At 53.0% G+C, this 15,990-nt stretch overlaps 1 protein-coding gene across 2 annotated transcripts; it reads right to left on the bottom strand.

Annotated features, from left to right (window-relative positions):
* Positions 1 to 443: 443 nt before the first annotated feature.
* On the bottom strand, positions 444 to 15,749 carry SPRY4 (sprouty RTK signaling antagonist 4). Of its 2 annotated transcripts, none has more exons than XM_036424204.2 (2): positions 15,543 to 15,749; positions 444 to 5,042 (listed from the first exon to the last, which is right to left on the bottom strand). In XM_036424204.2, exon 2 carries the CDS (start codon positions 4,993 to 4,995, stop codon positions 4,093 to 4,095), a length of 903 nt encoding a protein of 300 aa, XP_036280097.1. In that variant the 5' UTR covers positions 4,996 to 5,042; positions 15,543 to 15,749; the 3' UTR covers positions 444 to 4,092. The 2 variants fall into 2 exon arrangements, with proteins under 2 accessions (XP_036280097.1, XP_036280098.1); XM_036424205.2 differs by lacking the exon at positions 15,543 to 15,749 and adding an exon at positions 14,589 to 14,746.
* Positions 15,750 to 15,990: the final 241 nt, after the last annotated feature.

Raw genomic sequence — 15,990 nt, 5'->3', positions numbered from 1 at the left:
GCATGTGCCTTGGTTGCGGGCATATCCTCAGTGGGGGGTGTGCAGGAGGCAGCTGATCGATGACTCATCGATGTTTCTAACTCTCCCTTCCTCTCTGTACAAAATCAATAAAATACAATATATATTTAAAAAAAAAACTGTCTTATTTTTGGGGAAACGGTACTTTGAATTTTGCTGTCCATCTGTTACAAATACTCGTCCGTGGGGGAGGGCTCCCCAGAGGAGGAATTAGCAGCACCTGGCAGGGTTCAGCCTCCTCAGCAAGAGAAGCTTCCTCCAAGGGTGTGAGGGATTGCCCAGCCAGGACCCCTTTATTCTGCCAGAGCTGGGGGGGGGGGGGGGCGGCAGTCCCATTGGGCGAGTGCTTTGATAAACACGGGGCCTCACTGGGTGAGGTGCAGGGGCGTGAACATACAAACACACGAGAAAACAACAGTCCTGTGTATATTTAACAATATATATTTATATATATTTTCTAAATCAGTACATTCAGTTTTAACTTGTTTTTTTCTTCACAAACAGAAGAACTCTTACAATAGTAGACTTTCTAAAATAAATACTATTAAAATAGAGCTTCAAAATAAATATTCTATACAAAGGGGACCTTCTGTGGTAACGTTGTGGGGTGAGAAGGGGCTACAGTGAGGGGGGGAGGGATATGTCGGAAGTGCGGTGGGATGGGAACCTCGGACAGCTTTCCCGTTTGTAACAGGAAACCGAACTGCGGCAGTGAGAAGCGAAAGCGAGATCAGACACCACACGGGAGTTACCCACAGCGAGAATGGCAGCGCAGGAATGGTCACCAACTGTCACAGTAAGCAGGGCATGAAAACGCTCACCGAAGGCATGAGCCGGAAGGCTGGGGATGCGGGCAGGACGCCCTGGGGGACTGAATTGTACAGTGCGAAGGGGTGCTGCCCACACCCACTGGGTATCTCCTGGGGCAGCATGGGGGGAACATGAAGCTTCAAGGTGACAAGGTTCTGGGTGCTGGTCCCAACCAACACTCGCCATGCTGTGCAGCCTTGGACAAGTCATTGTCTGTCTAGGTCTCACGCCATGCACAGCGCGGGCCCACACAGACTTCAGGACGCCGAAAGGACAGGTGAGCGGTCATCTGTCAGGAGGAACGGGTCTCTGCCTCCTTCCAGCTGTCGAAGCCGTGGCTGTGCAGTCATGGACGTGAGAGGGCTTCGCTGTCCCAAACCATTGGCAGGGCGCTTGCTGGAGCGTTGGGCTTCCACAAGCCGCCCTTGGGGTGCGGGGAGCACCAAGGCCCCTAGGACAAGTGTCCTGGACCCAGGCTCGTGCCATCCCACTCCAGGCAGAACCACCACCCACTCCAGGTTGAAGAGACGTGGAAATTAGCTGGCATTTCTCAAAAGAGGTCAAGACGAGGACTGATCCAGCCAAGGAAGCCGTGGGTGACAGGAAACATGACCAGCCAGAGTGGCCCAGAAATGTCCTATTACTGAGAGCTGGGTCCTTGGTGGCCCCCGACTGGTCCACAGCAAGCCAGTTTTCTTGTGTCTGTTTTTCCAAGAAGCCGAGAAAAAACATGCTGAGGGACTGCGGTGCAACAGAGCTGGGCAGGGGGCCGGGCTGTCCACTCCTTCCCTCCACCCACGAGCACACAGGACACCGAGAGCTCTGCAGACATCCACCTAGCAGGCTAAATGCAAACTAAAAGGGACAAGCCGAAACCGGAAGGAGAAAAAGGGAAAAAGAAATCCAAAATCCCGAAAAATCCGTGTTTACAACTATGTACACAAAAAGTCAGGGTTCAAGGAGGCCGTTTGCCAGAAACAGGGTCTGTATAGACAGAGGGTGGGTGGGGTAGGTGTGTGTGTGTGTGTATACACAGCTTATACAAATCAATTCTCCACAGAATGGGTGTGTAGAACACCATCACCAAAGTGCAACTTGCCACCAGGTCAAGTTCCCCATGGAGACATCGGAGGGAAGGGCTCTGGGAAAGCTCCGAGGCCCCCCCAAAAGTGGAGGTGTGCCCCCTGGGTTTAGGGGTAACCTCTTCTGAGGAAAACCTCTCCAGTCCCTTCAGTACACGACTGATACATTCAATTAGCGTAAGTGGTTGGCTGAATGTGTTTTTTCCTTCCTACCGTTCCCTCCATTTGTGCAAGAACAATCACACATCCATCAACGACTGTGGCAAAGGGTAGCTACGTGAACCAGCCATAGAAAACTTCAGATGCAGTATTTCCTGTTTGCCTTTTACAAGCTAGCAAATATTATATAAATAAAGCCTTTTAAAAAATAATAAGACCCTCCCCTCCTTTCCTCCCATCAATAAATACCTATGGTTACAATTAACTTATTCTAAATCATAAGATGTTACTACTAGTCTTCAGTCCAGGGCAGGGGGGGGGGGGGGGGGGGAGGGAGTGGGGGTTGTTCTTGAGAAGCGCTGGGTGCACCCAGTCACAGCTACCTGCCTCCTCGCATCCTTCCTGGAGGCATAGGTGTTCCTCCAGGACAAAGTGGAAATGCTACTGCTCTTCCAATTTCGCCTGGGGTGGCTTTTCTGACCCAGGCCACTTCCTCTTATGGGGTAGAGAGGAGGAGGGGGGAGGGGGACACAAAATACCACATGAAGCAAGAACCCTGCACAACACGAGGGAGAAGGACCAGACACGACGGCGTCTGCATGCAACAAGTACCTACCCACTGGACGTGCTGCACTCTCCGAGTTCTTTAGCACCTTGAGAGAAAGAGTTGCTACGTCTTTGGGGGGCTGCTGGGAGCGGGGGCGGGGCCATGCACGGAAGCAGGGCTCAACCCCGAGAAGCCCCTGGAGAAACTCTCCCCCACCTGCCTTCCTCCGACTCCCCCACCAGGGCTTCCTGACACGAAAATAGACTCTTCCCATCAGCCGTCTATTTACATGAGAGATACTGACACATCACTGTACATAAAAGGCTATGACAGCAAGCAGCAGAATCGGAAGAGAAGAAACCGGCACCCATCTTGGCTCCACTGTCCTCCCCCCGTCAACGCGAGGTGCTGCCTCCTCTTCTTTGCTGTTAAAATCCTCTTCTTGGTGGGGCGGGGGTTTGTGTTTTTTAAGGTGGCTCGCTCCCCTCACCCCCCATTTTGAAATCAGCCCTTCCTGGGGGTGGCCCAAAAGGAAGCAAGTGTTTATTGTTTCCTAAAACACCGTTAGCATCTGGTTTAATTATTCTATAAAAGCACAACGACTGGGCCCGGAGGCCACAGCCTCAGACTCATTGGCAAAGTGATATTTGGTCTTGCGTTTGCCGCCCTGGGCTTCTCGACCCATCAAGTTTCTGGGAAGGATCTGGGTGGAGAGAGCTCAGGACAAGAAGCAGGCAAGCGAGCCTGTGACTCAGCAAGAACCGGAGGACGGTGTTAAGAGCGCAACAACCCCATGGGCGATGGAGCTGGGAGGGAGAGGTGCTCTGCGTAGCCGCTCCTGAGTCCATCCGTGGCTCCGGAGAAAGCGAGAGGAGCGAGGCCTGGACTCGCTGGCCGTCTTCTCTTCTCGAGGGCTCCCGCGTGTATATACAACAGGACTGCCAGCCGGGGCCTACACCTTCCCCAGGATGCCAGGTGAGCCGTGGGGCCGGGAAGGAGAAAAGACACAGCCATCAAGACTCCATGGTTGTCTTCAGAGGTCCCCTGGCCACTGTTCCCGGTCCCTCCCAGGCAGCTAAAAAGAAAGAGGGGGGTAAGGGAGGAAGGGAGGAGGGAGAACTGGGAAGGCAGTCAAGCAGCTGCAACTTCCGGCTATGTGGCCACATCTGTCTTCTGGAAAAGAAAAATCCTCCCCTCCTTCCCCCCCCTTGCAAAGCACACCATGCCCCTGCCACTGTCGGTTTCACACAAAGTTCCAGGACCTGCAAAACCACCCCAAAGTGCCACTTCTTCCTCTTGGGGAAGGAAGACAGTGGGGGGTGGGGTCTCTGTTTTCTTCCGAAGCTGGGGTGGCAGCCTGGCAAGGTCACCTCTGCGGCCAGAACAGAACCTCTGGCCTCGCTGCTGCAGTCTTCTCAGGTGTCAGGAGGGAACCCGGTTCCCAGGGGAGCGCAGGGGGCGGCTTGGGCCCTGACGTCAGAAAGGCTTGTCGGGCCTGCCGGCCTGGGCGTCACCCGGGGCGGCCGCCTTACAGATGACGCTGTTCGTGTGCTTGCAGCGGCAGCCGGGCCGGCGCAGGCGGTCGTAGCCGCGTTGGGCCAGCTTCACGCAGCCCGTGGCGGGCAGGTAGCAGAGCAGGCAGGGCAGCACCAGGGACAGGGCGCCCATGAAGGACCAGCGGGCGCAGCAGTTGGAGCGGGAGCAGGAGCAGGGGTGGTCGGCGCAGGAGCCCTCGTCGTCCTCGTTGGTGCAGTGGTAAAAGACGCCCTGCACCAGGCACATGCAGGTGCCGTAGTTGACCAGGGTCTGCGCGGAGCACAGGCACTCCTGGTTGCAGACCCAGCAGGAGGGCAGCGTCCGGGGCGCGGCGCACTCCTTGCACTTGCACTTGCCGCAGGCCTCGCACAGCAGGAAGTGCTTGTCCAGCTCCGGGGGCGCCGCCGGGCCCTTGAGGTCCAGCGGCTTGCAGTGGATGGCCTTGGGCTGGATGCGCACGGCCCTCGGGGAGGCCTGGTCGGCCACGGGGGGCGGCGCCATGTGGTCGAGGAGCCGCTGGTCGGAGGACGTGCTGCTGCTGCTGCTCACGGAGCTGGGGCGGCCGCTGAAGGAGATCCAGTGGTGTGTGACGTCCTGGTCACAGCGCGCAGGCGTGGAGGCCGGCTCCGGGGCCCCCGCCCGGGTCCGCTTGGGGCCGGCGGGGGGCGCCAGGCTGGGATTGTCGATGTAGTCGTTCTCCACATGGCTGGTCTTCATCTGGTCGATGGGGAGGATGGTGAGCGGGTGCTGGAGCCGGCTGTGGGGCACGCGGCTGTCGAGAAGGGGCTGGACCATGACTGAGCTGGGAGTCAAGGGGGCGGCCTGTGGGATCGGGGGCTCCATGGGGCTGGAGGTCCTGGGCAGCACTGAGAAGCAGGCTTCTAGGTGCCCTGGGGGTGGGGGAGGAAGAGAGAATGAATTCCAGGCGTCAGTGTTTGGCCTGTTAGTACCCTCATCCCCCATTAGGTGCTTGGGAGCCAAAACGAAATGGCAACTGGTTTCCTTGGGTGGGTTCTCCAGAATTAAGGCTAATTAATAATGACAACATGCCCTAACCAATTTGGCTCAGTGGATAGAGCATTGGCCTTTGGGCTCAAGGGTCCCAGGTTCGATTCCGGTCAATGGCATGTACCTTGATTGCAGGCACATCCCCAGTGGGGAGTGTGCAGGAGGCAGCTGATCGATGTTTCTCTCTCATGGATGTTTCTAACTCTATCCCTCTCCCTTCCTCTCTGTAAAAAAGTCAATTAAATATATATTTTTAAAAATAATGACAACAGTCATGGTTAAGTGGTAGGAATTACACTTATTTAGCTCTTAACAAGCAGTGTAAATATCAAGTCACTGACTGTTATTCCTTTTCTAGTCCCAGGAAACTAATGTTCAAACTAATTAGTCCATAGTTACACAAAACGACTAAGTAGCAGAACCAGGAAGCAAACCCGAGTTCATTCCCGTGGTCCTTGCGAACCATGCTCCTCATTTAAGACAGATGGCTCAGTGGTGATAAACACAGGCTATGGAATCAGATCTCCCAGTTTGAATCCTCTCTTCTGTGCCTAACAGTGTTGCCATGAATGAGGTTCTTTGACCTCTGTGCCTTAGTTTTGCCAGCTGTAAAACGGGTTCCTGTGAGGATTAAATGAGAACGTGGACCTAACATCTTGCCTGGCAAGTGCTCTGTAACTTATCCCCATCCCCGAGAGCAACGGCGTGGATTTCCTGAACGCCAGTACGCATAGCGCGCCAAGCATTGTGCTGAGGATGTGGTGACCACGAGACAGCCCCTGTGTGCTCCCATCAAGTTTATCAGCTGGATAAACACAGGCCTTTCTTTCAGAGTCACAAGAGAAGGAAGGGCCGTATCTGATGCCCGCACGTCCAGGATATTAACTTATTACCAGCACTTCTAAGAGCGGCAACCTTCCAGCAGCTCATAAGCCAGGGGTAGGTGAGCTTCTGACAACGTGGATGGGAAATCCTCTCCGGGGGCACTCGCATCACCCATTTTCCAAGTGCTGAGCTGAACATTCAGCCTAAATGCTATTTACTAGAATAGCTAAGCCAAGCCTGGATCAGTTTCTAATTTCACCGAGAGAGTGCAATTTTAAGTTGGAATCCTGCCAGAGATTCAACTGCAGTGCCTGACACAGAACCCCAGGAAGTCACTTAAATCAAAGAGCGGAAACGGCTTGGTTCAAATTTAGAAAGTGCACATTGTTTTCTATTAGAAGTGCCATTTCCTCGCCTGCTGACCTTTACGTTCGGAATTCGGCTGGAGATCAATTTAAAGAAATAGCAGCAGAAGGCCAAGACCTCTGCCCAAAGGGGACATGATTTGGAATCCAAGAGAAAGACTAGACTCTGGGAAGATTCCACTGGGGGTGGGAGACAAAACAGGGTGTGCGGAGAGAAGGGAGATATAATCATCTTAAAAAAAAGGGGGGGGGGGGCACTGGAGTAATGTGTTACGGGTAGGTTTCGGGAAATGCTTTTTCATGATGCTAATGATGTTCTAATTAGGAGAGCAGATCCTGCGCCTCAGCTGTTAGGTTCATCTTCTCTCAAAGGTGATGCCTTAGAGGGGATGTGGATGAATAGGTTTCCACTTCCCCAACGGCTTCAGACTTGGGACCCAGTCGGTCCATCGCAATATTCCAATTACAGGAGAATGACACCTTTGCCCGGATGACTCATCCATACTTCTCAATGTCTATAGTAAGGAATGAAGAGGAAATAAGAAAAGGCATTCAGGGCAACTCAGCAGCATTGTATTTCCCCTTCTTGGAAACAATGGTTTGATCAGCAATGGTTAACCGGTTGGGGAAGGGCTTCCTTAGATGCTTTCCAGCCCACCGGAAATAGAGAGCTATCCTAGATGCAAAGTTCACAGAGGGGTTGGGATGAAAGGGAGCTGACCCACAGGTTTCTCATCTGTACATCATCTGTACTGCTAAATGCAAGGGGGGCGGGGCGGGGAGGAGACCTTTTCTACAAGGTTCAGCGTTCCACTGATCCTTCCCATCCGCATGGGGCATGAACTGCTGGCTCAGCTCCCACGGTCTACCTACGTAAAAGACGCTGGTATTTCTGTGCATGGCTTCTCCCGTGTTGGAAAGCCTGCCTGCTTCCTGCCTTCGTGTTCTCTCCAGATGAAAAGAGAGCATCATCTTCAAATGGAAGACGTCCTCATGACAGTTAGCCCTGAGTGTCTGGCAGGTCTGCCACCACATAGTCCTTTGCCAAGGCGGCCTCCTGTGGTCAGGGCTGGATGTGGGGGATGGCAAATAAGCATCGATGGAGAGTTTTCCAAGGATCAGGCTGGCCGTGGGGGAGGAGGAACTTCAGGGAATGCTACCTCAGCCCACGTACCCTTTTGCAAGGGTCCCAAAGCTTTGCATCTATTGTAGAACAAATAGGTTTGGGATCAACAGAAGAGCCCCATGTCCTTCGCTTGGAGGAAAGGGTGATGAGGTTAAGAATGGAAAAGGCTGACAGGGGCACAGGGTAAGACTGTCTGGAGCCAACTAAGAGGTGCCTCAGCTAGAACCCTCCACCCCAGACAAAGACAACTCGATTCCCTTATTCCAGAAGGTCGTGAAGACTCAGGGTCCTGCCAACAAAATAAAATGTCAGTGGTGGCTTGAAGGCTGTATTGCCCCATGTCGTTGGGCTTTTGTCTCTTAGGACTGGATTGGGACTTGCCATGCTATGGGAAGGAGGGGTACGTCCTCCCCCAAGCAGATAATTCACTCTCCTTTCCCCAGTTCTAGTCCTGTGGTTTTTAAAAACAACCATTTTCCTGCTCTAGCTGGTTTGGCTTAGTGGAGAGCGTTGGCCTGCGGACTGAGGGTCCCGGGTTCGATTTTGGTCAGGTTGCAGGCTCGATCCCATGCAGGAGGTAGCCAATCAATAATTCTCTCTCATCATTGATGTTTCTCTCTCCCTTTGTCTCTGAAATCAATAAAAATACATTTTAAACATACACACACACAAATTTCTGCAGATAAAGCAAAAGGCACGAGCAATGCTCAGAGATTTTAACAGGCTCTGTCTGCAATCAGAAGACAGATTCACTGAAAAAGTCCCATGGAAAAGTCCCACCAGAAAGCCAGGATGAGAACAGGGCCTGCAGGGAATGGGCATATTGGCCTTTAGAAGGCTCCCATCACCTTCCAGAGGCAGCTGCCAGCATCTGGGCCTGCATTTAGGGCCAGACATGGAGGTGGAGCCTGGTCCACAATGACTCAGCTCTCTTGGGACAGACTGTATGCAAGATGGCTCCAGCAGGCATATTCTAAAACGCATCCTCCCTGAAACCCACAACACTAGTTTTCAAAAAGACATGCGCACCCCTATAGTCACTGCAGCATTATTTACAAAAGCCAAGATATGGAAGCAACCTCAATGTTCATTGACAGACAAATGGATAAAGATATGGTACATATATGTACAGTGGAATATTACTCAGCCATAAAAATGAAATCTTAAATTTGTGACAACCTGGATGGACCTAGAAGGTGTAAGTGAAATAAGTCAGACTAAAACAGATACCATATGATTTCATTTACATGTGGAATCTAAAAAACAAAAAAACAGAAACTTAAAAAAAACCCCACCAAAATAAATGAAAAAACCAAAAACAAAAAAACAAAAACAAAAAAAAACACCACCACAACAAAAACTCAATATTCAGAGAACAAATTGACAGTTACCAGATGGAAGGGAGGTTGTCTGAAAAAAGGGAGACTTAGCCACGACCAGTTTGGCTCAATGGACAGAGCGTCGGCTTGGGGACTGAAGGGTCCCAGGTTCGATTCCGGTCAAGGGCATGTACCTTGGTTGTGGGCATATCCCCAGTAGGGGGTGTGCAAGAGGCAGCTGATCGATGACTCTCATCTAACTCTCTATCTCTCTCCTTTCCTCTCTGTACAAAATCAATAAAAATATATTTAAAATAAATAAATAAATAAATAAATAAATAAAAAGAAAAAAGGGAGATTTAAAAGTATAAACTGTCAGTTACAAGAACAATCCCAGGAATGTGAAGTATGGCATAGGGAAGATAGTAAATGATATTGTAATGACTATATATGGTGTCAGGTGGTACCAGACTTACCAGGGTGATCATTTTGTAAGGTACACAAATGTTTAATCACTATGCTGTACACCTGAAACTAACTGTAATTGAAAAAACAAAATATTTTTCCTAATTTAAAAAAATTAAACGTAACTTTCCTATCCTAACCCAGTTATAGATTCCTTCTGGCCACTAGCTAGCTCAGCAAAAACTAGCTGCTGGCTAAGAAGCTGGGGCTCAGACCTTCTCAGGCTTCAGGGCCTCCCCTCCCCATTAGCAGGGACCCTCCACAGGGGGCTGAATTCATTTGGCTGACAAAGAAAAACCACTTCCGGAACTGCCAGTTAGATAAACCCCTCAGCACAGCTAAATGAAGTCACACACACACACACACACACACACACACACACACACACAATCCTCCATTGGTTAGAAGATCAATCTCTGCTCCCAGGACACACCCACCCTCCAGAGTCTAAGCAGCGCTGATGCTGATGAACTTAAGTGCAGTTTAATATGTACTCTGCTTCCCCTGCAAGGAAGGAAGAGATTTATAATATAAATAGGAGAGGAGGCTTTGCCTCATTTAGGCTGTTGGGAAGACTGATGGCCAACTTGGAAGACTGTGGACCGAGAAACAAAGCCAGCCCTCCACTGAGACCGAGAAGCACCTCTATCAGGTTTTAGGGGGTGGGCTTATGGATTAGCACGAGGAAAGAAAACTTTCACTCCACTCCAACCTTCTAATGACAATAATAATTAAGGAAGCAGCTAATACTTATGAAACATTTCTTGGTGTTAGGCTCTGTGATAAGCCCTCGATGATTTTCCCACTTAATCCTCACCATCACCTTGGAGGATAACACCCATTTTGCTGAGGAAGAAGTAGAAGAAAAAAGGGTCCTAGCGCTGGCAAGGGATCAGGGACGGAGGCTCAACCCCCAAGAGCAGAAGCTCCAGACATTGCAACCTCAGCCCTGACTTACAGTAACTTCTGGTCATTCATGGAAAAGCACGAAAGCGCCAATCGTTTTCACAGCCATGAACTCGACCAGCCTGCTCAGGCTGCCACCAGGGAATGACACCAGGCCATCAGCGGGCTCTTAACCAAGCCAGCAGGGAAAGGAAGCCAGAGTGGGGCTGACATGACCCTGGCCCCCAGGCAGGGGGGGATTTTCAGTGTGGCAAGTGGAGGCTGGGGGTTTGAAATCTGCCATGAAAAGGAGGCTCAGAGCTCAATGATTACCTTCACCTCCAATTCTGTTTTCTTTGCTGTCCCTTCTGCCACCTCACTCACTGCCTTTCTCTCCCAGCACACCCCCCCCCCCCGTTTTTTTTTTAAAGTTCAATGGTCTCACCTGGAGGACCCTCAACCACCAAGGAGTCCCAGGGATGGGAGGGAATCCCCTCTCCTCCTGCCTGTAAAGCTGAACTGAAAGGGTCCCTAGGGTTTGTTTGTGGAGGGTGCATCCTGGCCTTCCTGGCCTAAGGCTGTGGGGAAAGGAAGGAGCAGCCAGGGACACAGGAAGCCAGGAAAACAGTCCTAGCAGACTGAACCGGCAGGAGATCGGAAAGCCCACAGCGCACACAGCCCTATAACTTGCAGTGTGGCCAGTCTGTGAGCCTGACACCGCTGTTTGTACCGGAACCGCAGAGCGTGGTGAATGTCATCCTGGCACCACCCACCCACCCCTTCCCCTTGACTTATCCTGGGGAGGGGCGTTGGGAAATATTGGGAAAAGGCTTTGAAAACTACAGGTCTCTTAGAGACAAACTGGAAGAGGCTCTGAATGAATGGGCAGCTTTTGCACTGCCCATTCAGGCTCAGCAGGTCCTTTCGGCGGAGGTTGTTTAACCCTTTCACAGCTCAGAAAAAAAGGTCTCTCGTCTGCCAGAGAGCCCGCCCACCACTATCGCTTGGTTCTTTGTGACAACATCCCAGTTTAGTTAATTAAGTTCCAACCAAATAATGACTTAGGGCTTCAAAAAGACTTTCAAGAGGAAGGGGAGGAAACCCAGGGACTTGGCTGCCCTAAATCCTACTGAGGAAGACCATCTCTGCAGCTTTGCTGAGAACGGCCTGGTTGAGAGAGAAAAAAGCATCATAGGCAGCTGGGTGGGTCTGTCTGAGAATCCTTGCTCTCCGCCACCTCCCACTCCAGCGCCAGCACTGGGAGGCTCACCTCCGGCCACAATCACAAAAGAAAACAGCTGCTTTTCATCACTCGGTCCCATCACCAGTTATCAGCTCCCAACCCTCTTCTCTTCCTCTTCCCCAACCAATCAGCTGAGCTGTGAAGGCCCAGCGCCAGGAGGAGTGGGGGGAGAGGTCTTATACTTTGGCTCCGGGCTATTCTAATTGGCCTCAAATTTCAGCTTCCATCTATTACCCCCATAACTGTTGGCTGCTCAGATCCCCTTAAAGAGGGATTAGAAGTCAAGAGTCAGGGAAGAATGGGGCGAGAAGAAGTCTGTTAACACTGGAACAATTGGCCCATATCAGTGTGTGTGTGGTGGGGGAGGGTGTGCAGAAACCTAGGACCGCCCCCCCTCCAGGAGGGCCCCCTCCGCTGACACCAAGATCATTTTATCTTACCACCTCCAGGAACAGATGAACATAGCATAATTGACTTGAGCTCACCCCTGGGAAGGGGCAGGAAATGACCCAGCCAGAAAAAAAGGCTACCTGACAAGGGAAACCACTCTTCGGCAAATGGCCACCTGCCCCCGAAGGGCCTCTTCCCTCCTCCACCAGATCCAGCACATCTGTGCTCCCCTCCCCAGTGCCCTTGCTTCCTCCACGACTGTCCTTGGAAAGAACAATCGTGATCACAGCTGAACAGTGAAGCGTCTTAAGCCCAGCCACATGTCCCGGATACATCCACGGCCTTGTCAGCTGTCCGGATCTGCAGGGTGGCCCCAGACCAGAGCGCCAAGAATATGCCGCCTCTTACATCATGCGACACCCCACACCTCCTGTGTAAGGAAGGGGCCCCTTCCCCCAGGGCCCCAGTAGTAACAAATAGCACAGGCCCAGGCCTGCACACTTGCTAGCTGCTCGGCTGACCCTGGCCCCGAGGGAGTGGTTCCTCCCCATTCTGCAGACGGGAGACTAAGGTGCAGCTTCAGCAGGTTTCCTGGCCACCATCTGCTCTGACCCAGCCCCCAGCGCGGTCTGGAAGGAGTAAAAACAGTTTTCAGCATGTTGCTCTATCACCTTCTTTCTCTGGCTCTTTTGAAAAAGCAAAAATCTGTCCCAATGAGTCATTGCTTTCCCTTCTGTCAAGGAGATCCGGGCTGGCCAAGGGATGGAACCTTATCCACGCCAGCCATTCTCCGTCCTTTATCTGTATCCTAGATCCACATTTCCAGCTGGATCTGGGTTTGTGCAAGAACCCTTCCGCCCGCATTTTCCTCACAAGGAAACCTCCACACCAGTAGGGACCCACTGTGGATTCAGAACCAGTTGAGTGCCCTGAGTGCCCTGACTGTCTGAGAACGTGGAGTTTTCTCCTCTGAAGAGAGGGAGGGGGCTCCTTTCTAAGCCGCCTTGGGACCAACTCCCAGGAGACCTACACAAATGGATGGTTTGTGGGGGCCCAGAACTGGGGGCTGGAAGATGTCACATCAAAGGACTTTCGGCGTCAGGAACTGGAAGAGAAATCCCCATATAAGATGCTGAAGTATTAAGCACCCCTCAAGGGCCACTTCCGGGGGGGGGGGGAGTGCTAATGGTTTCCCCCCTCCCTCCACCCTTAATTTTTAAGTCACTGACTACCAAATTTTGCACTGAAAGGCTGCTTTTATTTGTTATTCAAATCAGTGAAACTGCACTGTAGGGTTTACCAGAATGGTGTGTGTGTGTGTGTGTGTGTGTGGTGGTGGAGTAAAGAGTATGGCCTGGACAGAAAGTGCAACTCCAAAGAGCCTCGTCTGTGTACCTATTCTGGAAGGTTGGAAACAAAAATGATATGAGAGCTCCAAATGGTCCCCCCATCCGCACTCTCTGCCCTGCTTTAGCCAGGAATCATCCCATTCTGTGTGTCCCGCCTCCTCCCACCAAGCCCAACCAAAGCTTTGGACCTTACCATCTCACAGGCTAATGTGGAAAAGGTCATGGGAATGAGGAGCGCATTTGCACTCCACAAAAAGGGGATGACTCCCGAGTTCGGAATCTAAAAAGGAAGATAACCAAGAGATATCTTTCAAGTGTTCCTCTCCCCAGCTGACCAACATGTGTCCATCACAATTTCAGAAATCCTTCTCCCAAAAGCCCCCCACCCAGTACTGGCCACGCAGCTCCGCGGGTCAGTGTGTGTGCACTGCTCACATTAGGATTCGCTGGAGCCTGCTGGCAAGTGAGGACCCTCCCAAGGGCTGGGAAAGAGGAAATTCAATTTCACACAGGACATGTCTACAACTTCTTTCCCACCATTCTGGAGGGGGGTGGGCGGGGGGGGGGAGGGGGAGAGAGAGAGGCCACCAATTGCAGCCCTCCCTTTCCTAGTCTGCCCCACACCCACACACGAAAAGGGGGATAAAAGCTGAAGATTTCAGATGTTTATGCTCCATTCGTGTGAAGCTCCAAAGAACTCTAAACATTGTGAAATCACCAGTGCAATATTGGGTAGGGCCTCAGGCCAGACCGAGCTCATTAAGAGATTGATAAACCCATACTTCCTACAGGCTCCGGGCCTCGAGCTTCCAGCGCTGTCATTCCGAGAGGCTCATCCGAAAGACTGGGGAGCCTCCGTCAGCTAGCCAGACAGACATGCACTGGCTCGCGCCCCTCCCCAGACTGGAGAGAACCAACGCCACTGATTTGGAAGCAGGAAAGAAGGGCTTTCTCTCCTGGGTCTGGCCACTCCACTGAACCCACACCTTTCCTTTCAGCATCAACCATGCTGGAGTGGGGGTGGGAGGGGGCTCCCACAGCCTCCATAGGCCATAAGGCTGCCTCCTGCCCTCTTCCAGGCCTGGCAATATGGATGCCCATCTCAGCTGTCCCCTATCCCCAACCATCCAGTCCCCCCACCCCCCCCCACCCCGCCCCAGCCCAGTATCTTCTCCTCCCATTGGTTGCAACCATTACTTCCAAGCCATGCAACCATTTTCTGCCTCTCTTGCCTCCTCTACCCACAACCCCCAGCCCCCAATCAAAGAGAATTGAGAAACCGTCTTCTTGCACAAGAACAGCTACTGTCTAACTGCTTTTTGATCGTCTGCATAGAGGGGGAACTGGGCACAACCCTGGCCCCAGTGATGGCCAAGCTCCAGCTGCCCTGGCTGGCCAAACGCGCCCTCGCCCCCCTTCACTGACCCGCGGCCTCGGCGTTCAGGTTTTTTCAGCACGTACCGTCTCAATCCTTCTCTCTTGAGGGATGTCAAGCTGGTACCACCAAGAAGGAAGGGGCAAAGCAGGAGCCTTATCTCTCCTACGCACGCAACCTCTTCCTCCAGCTACCACACGCCCGGCGTTATGTAAACGCATCTACAGCCCCAGAGCGGCCTGGGGGCCCCGGGGCCTGGCACAGCTCGGTGCCCGGGGATGGGGAGGCTGGAGGCGGCCGAGGAGCCTCAGGCCCTGCAGAGACCGGGGAAAGGACAGGCAACTCACTGCAAAGCAGTTGCACAGCTTAAAAAGCGGCAGCAGAGCAAAGGTCAGACGGCGAGGCACCGCCTCGCCACAGAGAGGGAGCAGAAATGCCCAGTCCCGGGCCAGCGCCAGCGCTGACCATCGAGGGGAAAGGCAGAAGAGGAGAAAAGCCAGTCCGTCATGACTCCGAAAGGGGAAAGAAAAGCCTACGTCGAGCATAGGCCGCTGCGGCGGGCTGTGGAGACCTACGGCAGAGCTGGCACCATGGGCACCGAGCCCGGGGTGGGCGAGCCGCCCAGGGCGAGGGCGCCCGCCGGACTCAAAAGGTGGCTCCTTACGCAGCCCAGAGCCTCCCGTTCCAGCGCCCGAGGCGGGTGGTAGCAGGAGGAAAGAGGCCAGGCCAGAGGCAAACTCCCGGGGCACGCACGGGGCTTCCGAGTCAGGGTAGGGGAAAGCCGGGCTTGGTAAGGTCCTGGGGTGGGAACGCCGGTGCCAGGCTGCGAATACCCTCAGCGCCGTGCCGGCCCAGCCCAACCCAGCCCAGCCCAGGGCGCCCGGGAGCTGCGGCGCACCGCAGCGACTCAGGGAGGCGCAGGGAGAGGGGAGGAACACGGAGGCGCGCCTAGAAATAGCGCACCATTTGCCCCAGCCCAAAGGGGAGTCGCGTCTCAGGCGTGGATCAGTTTCGGATTCCGAAACCGGCCAGGGACTTACTTTGAGGAGCCGCAGGATCACAAGCATCGCTTCACGTCTGTGCAAAATCCCCTAACCCGAGCGGGTCAGAAACCACTGTCCTCGCAGACGCCGGCTGAAGGAACCGGCACGGCTTCCTGCGCTCGGCAGCGCCAGCTCCGCGCTGTCAGCTTCTCTCGCAGCCTCCGCGGCGATGTTGCAACCACTGCCTGGGAAAATGGCTTTTTTATGAATGGGAGGGAAAGGAGCGCCAGTGCGCACGCGCGCCGTTCGCGATTCTATGAATGGGTGGGCACAAGAGACCCCCGCGCGCGCATGCGCCGAGCTCCTTTTTTTTTTTTTTTCCTTTCTTTCTTTTTTTTTTTTATGAATGGGGGGCCGGAAAAGAACTTAACCCGTGATTGTTGGGGCTGGCTCTCGCTCCTCTAGGGGCCGTCGTTCTTTCACAAAGACGAGTAGAGGTTGTTGT

Source organism: Pipistrellus kuhlii, unplaced genomic scaffold, assembly GCF_014108245.1.
Source record: "Pipistrellus kuhlii isolate mPipKuh1 unplaced genomic scaffold, mPipKuh1.p scaffold_m20_p_8, whole genome shotgun sequence".
In the NCBI taxonomy this organism is placed as follows: domain Eukaryota; kingdom Metazoa; phylum Chordata; class Mammalia; order Chiroptera; family Vespertilionidae; genus Pipistrellus; species Pipistrellus kuhlii.
The sequence above is the reverse complement of the archived record's forward strand: the minus strand, read 5'-3'. Positions and strand labels throughout refer to the sequence as shown.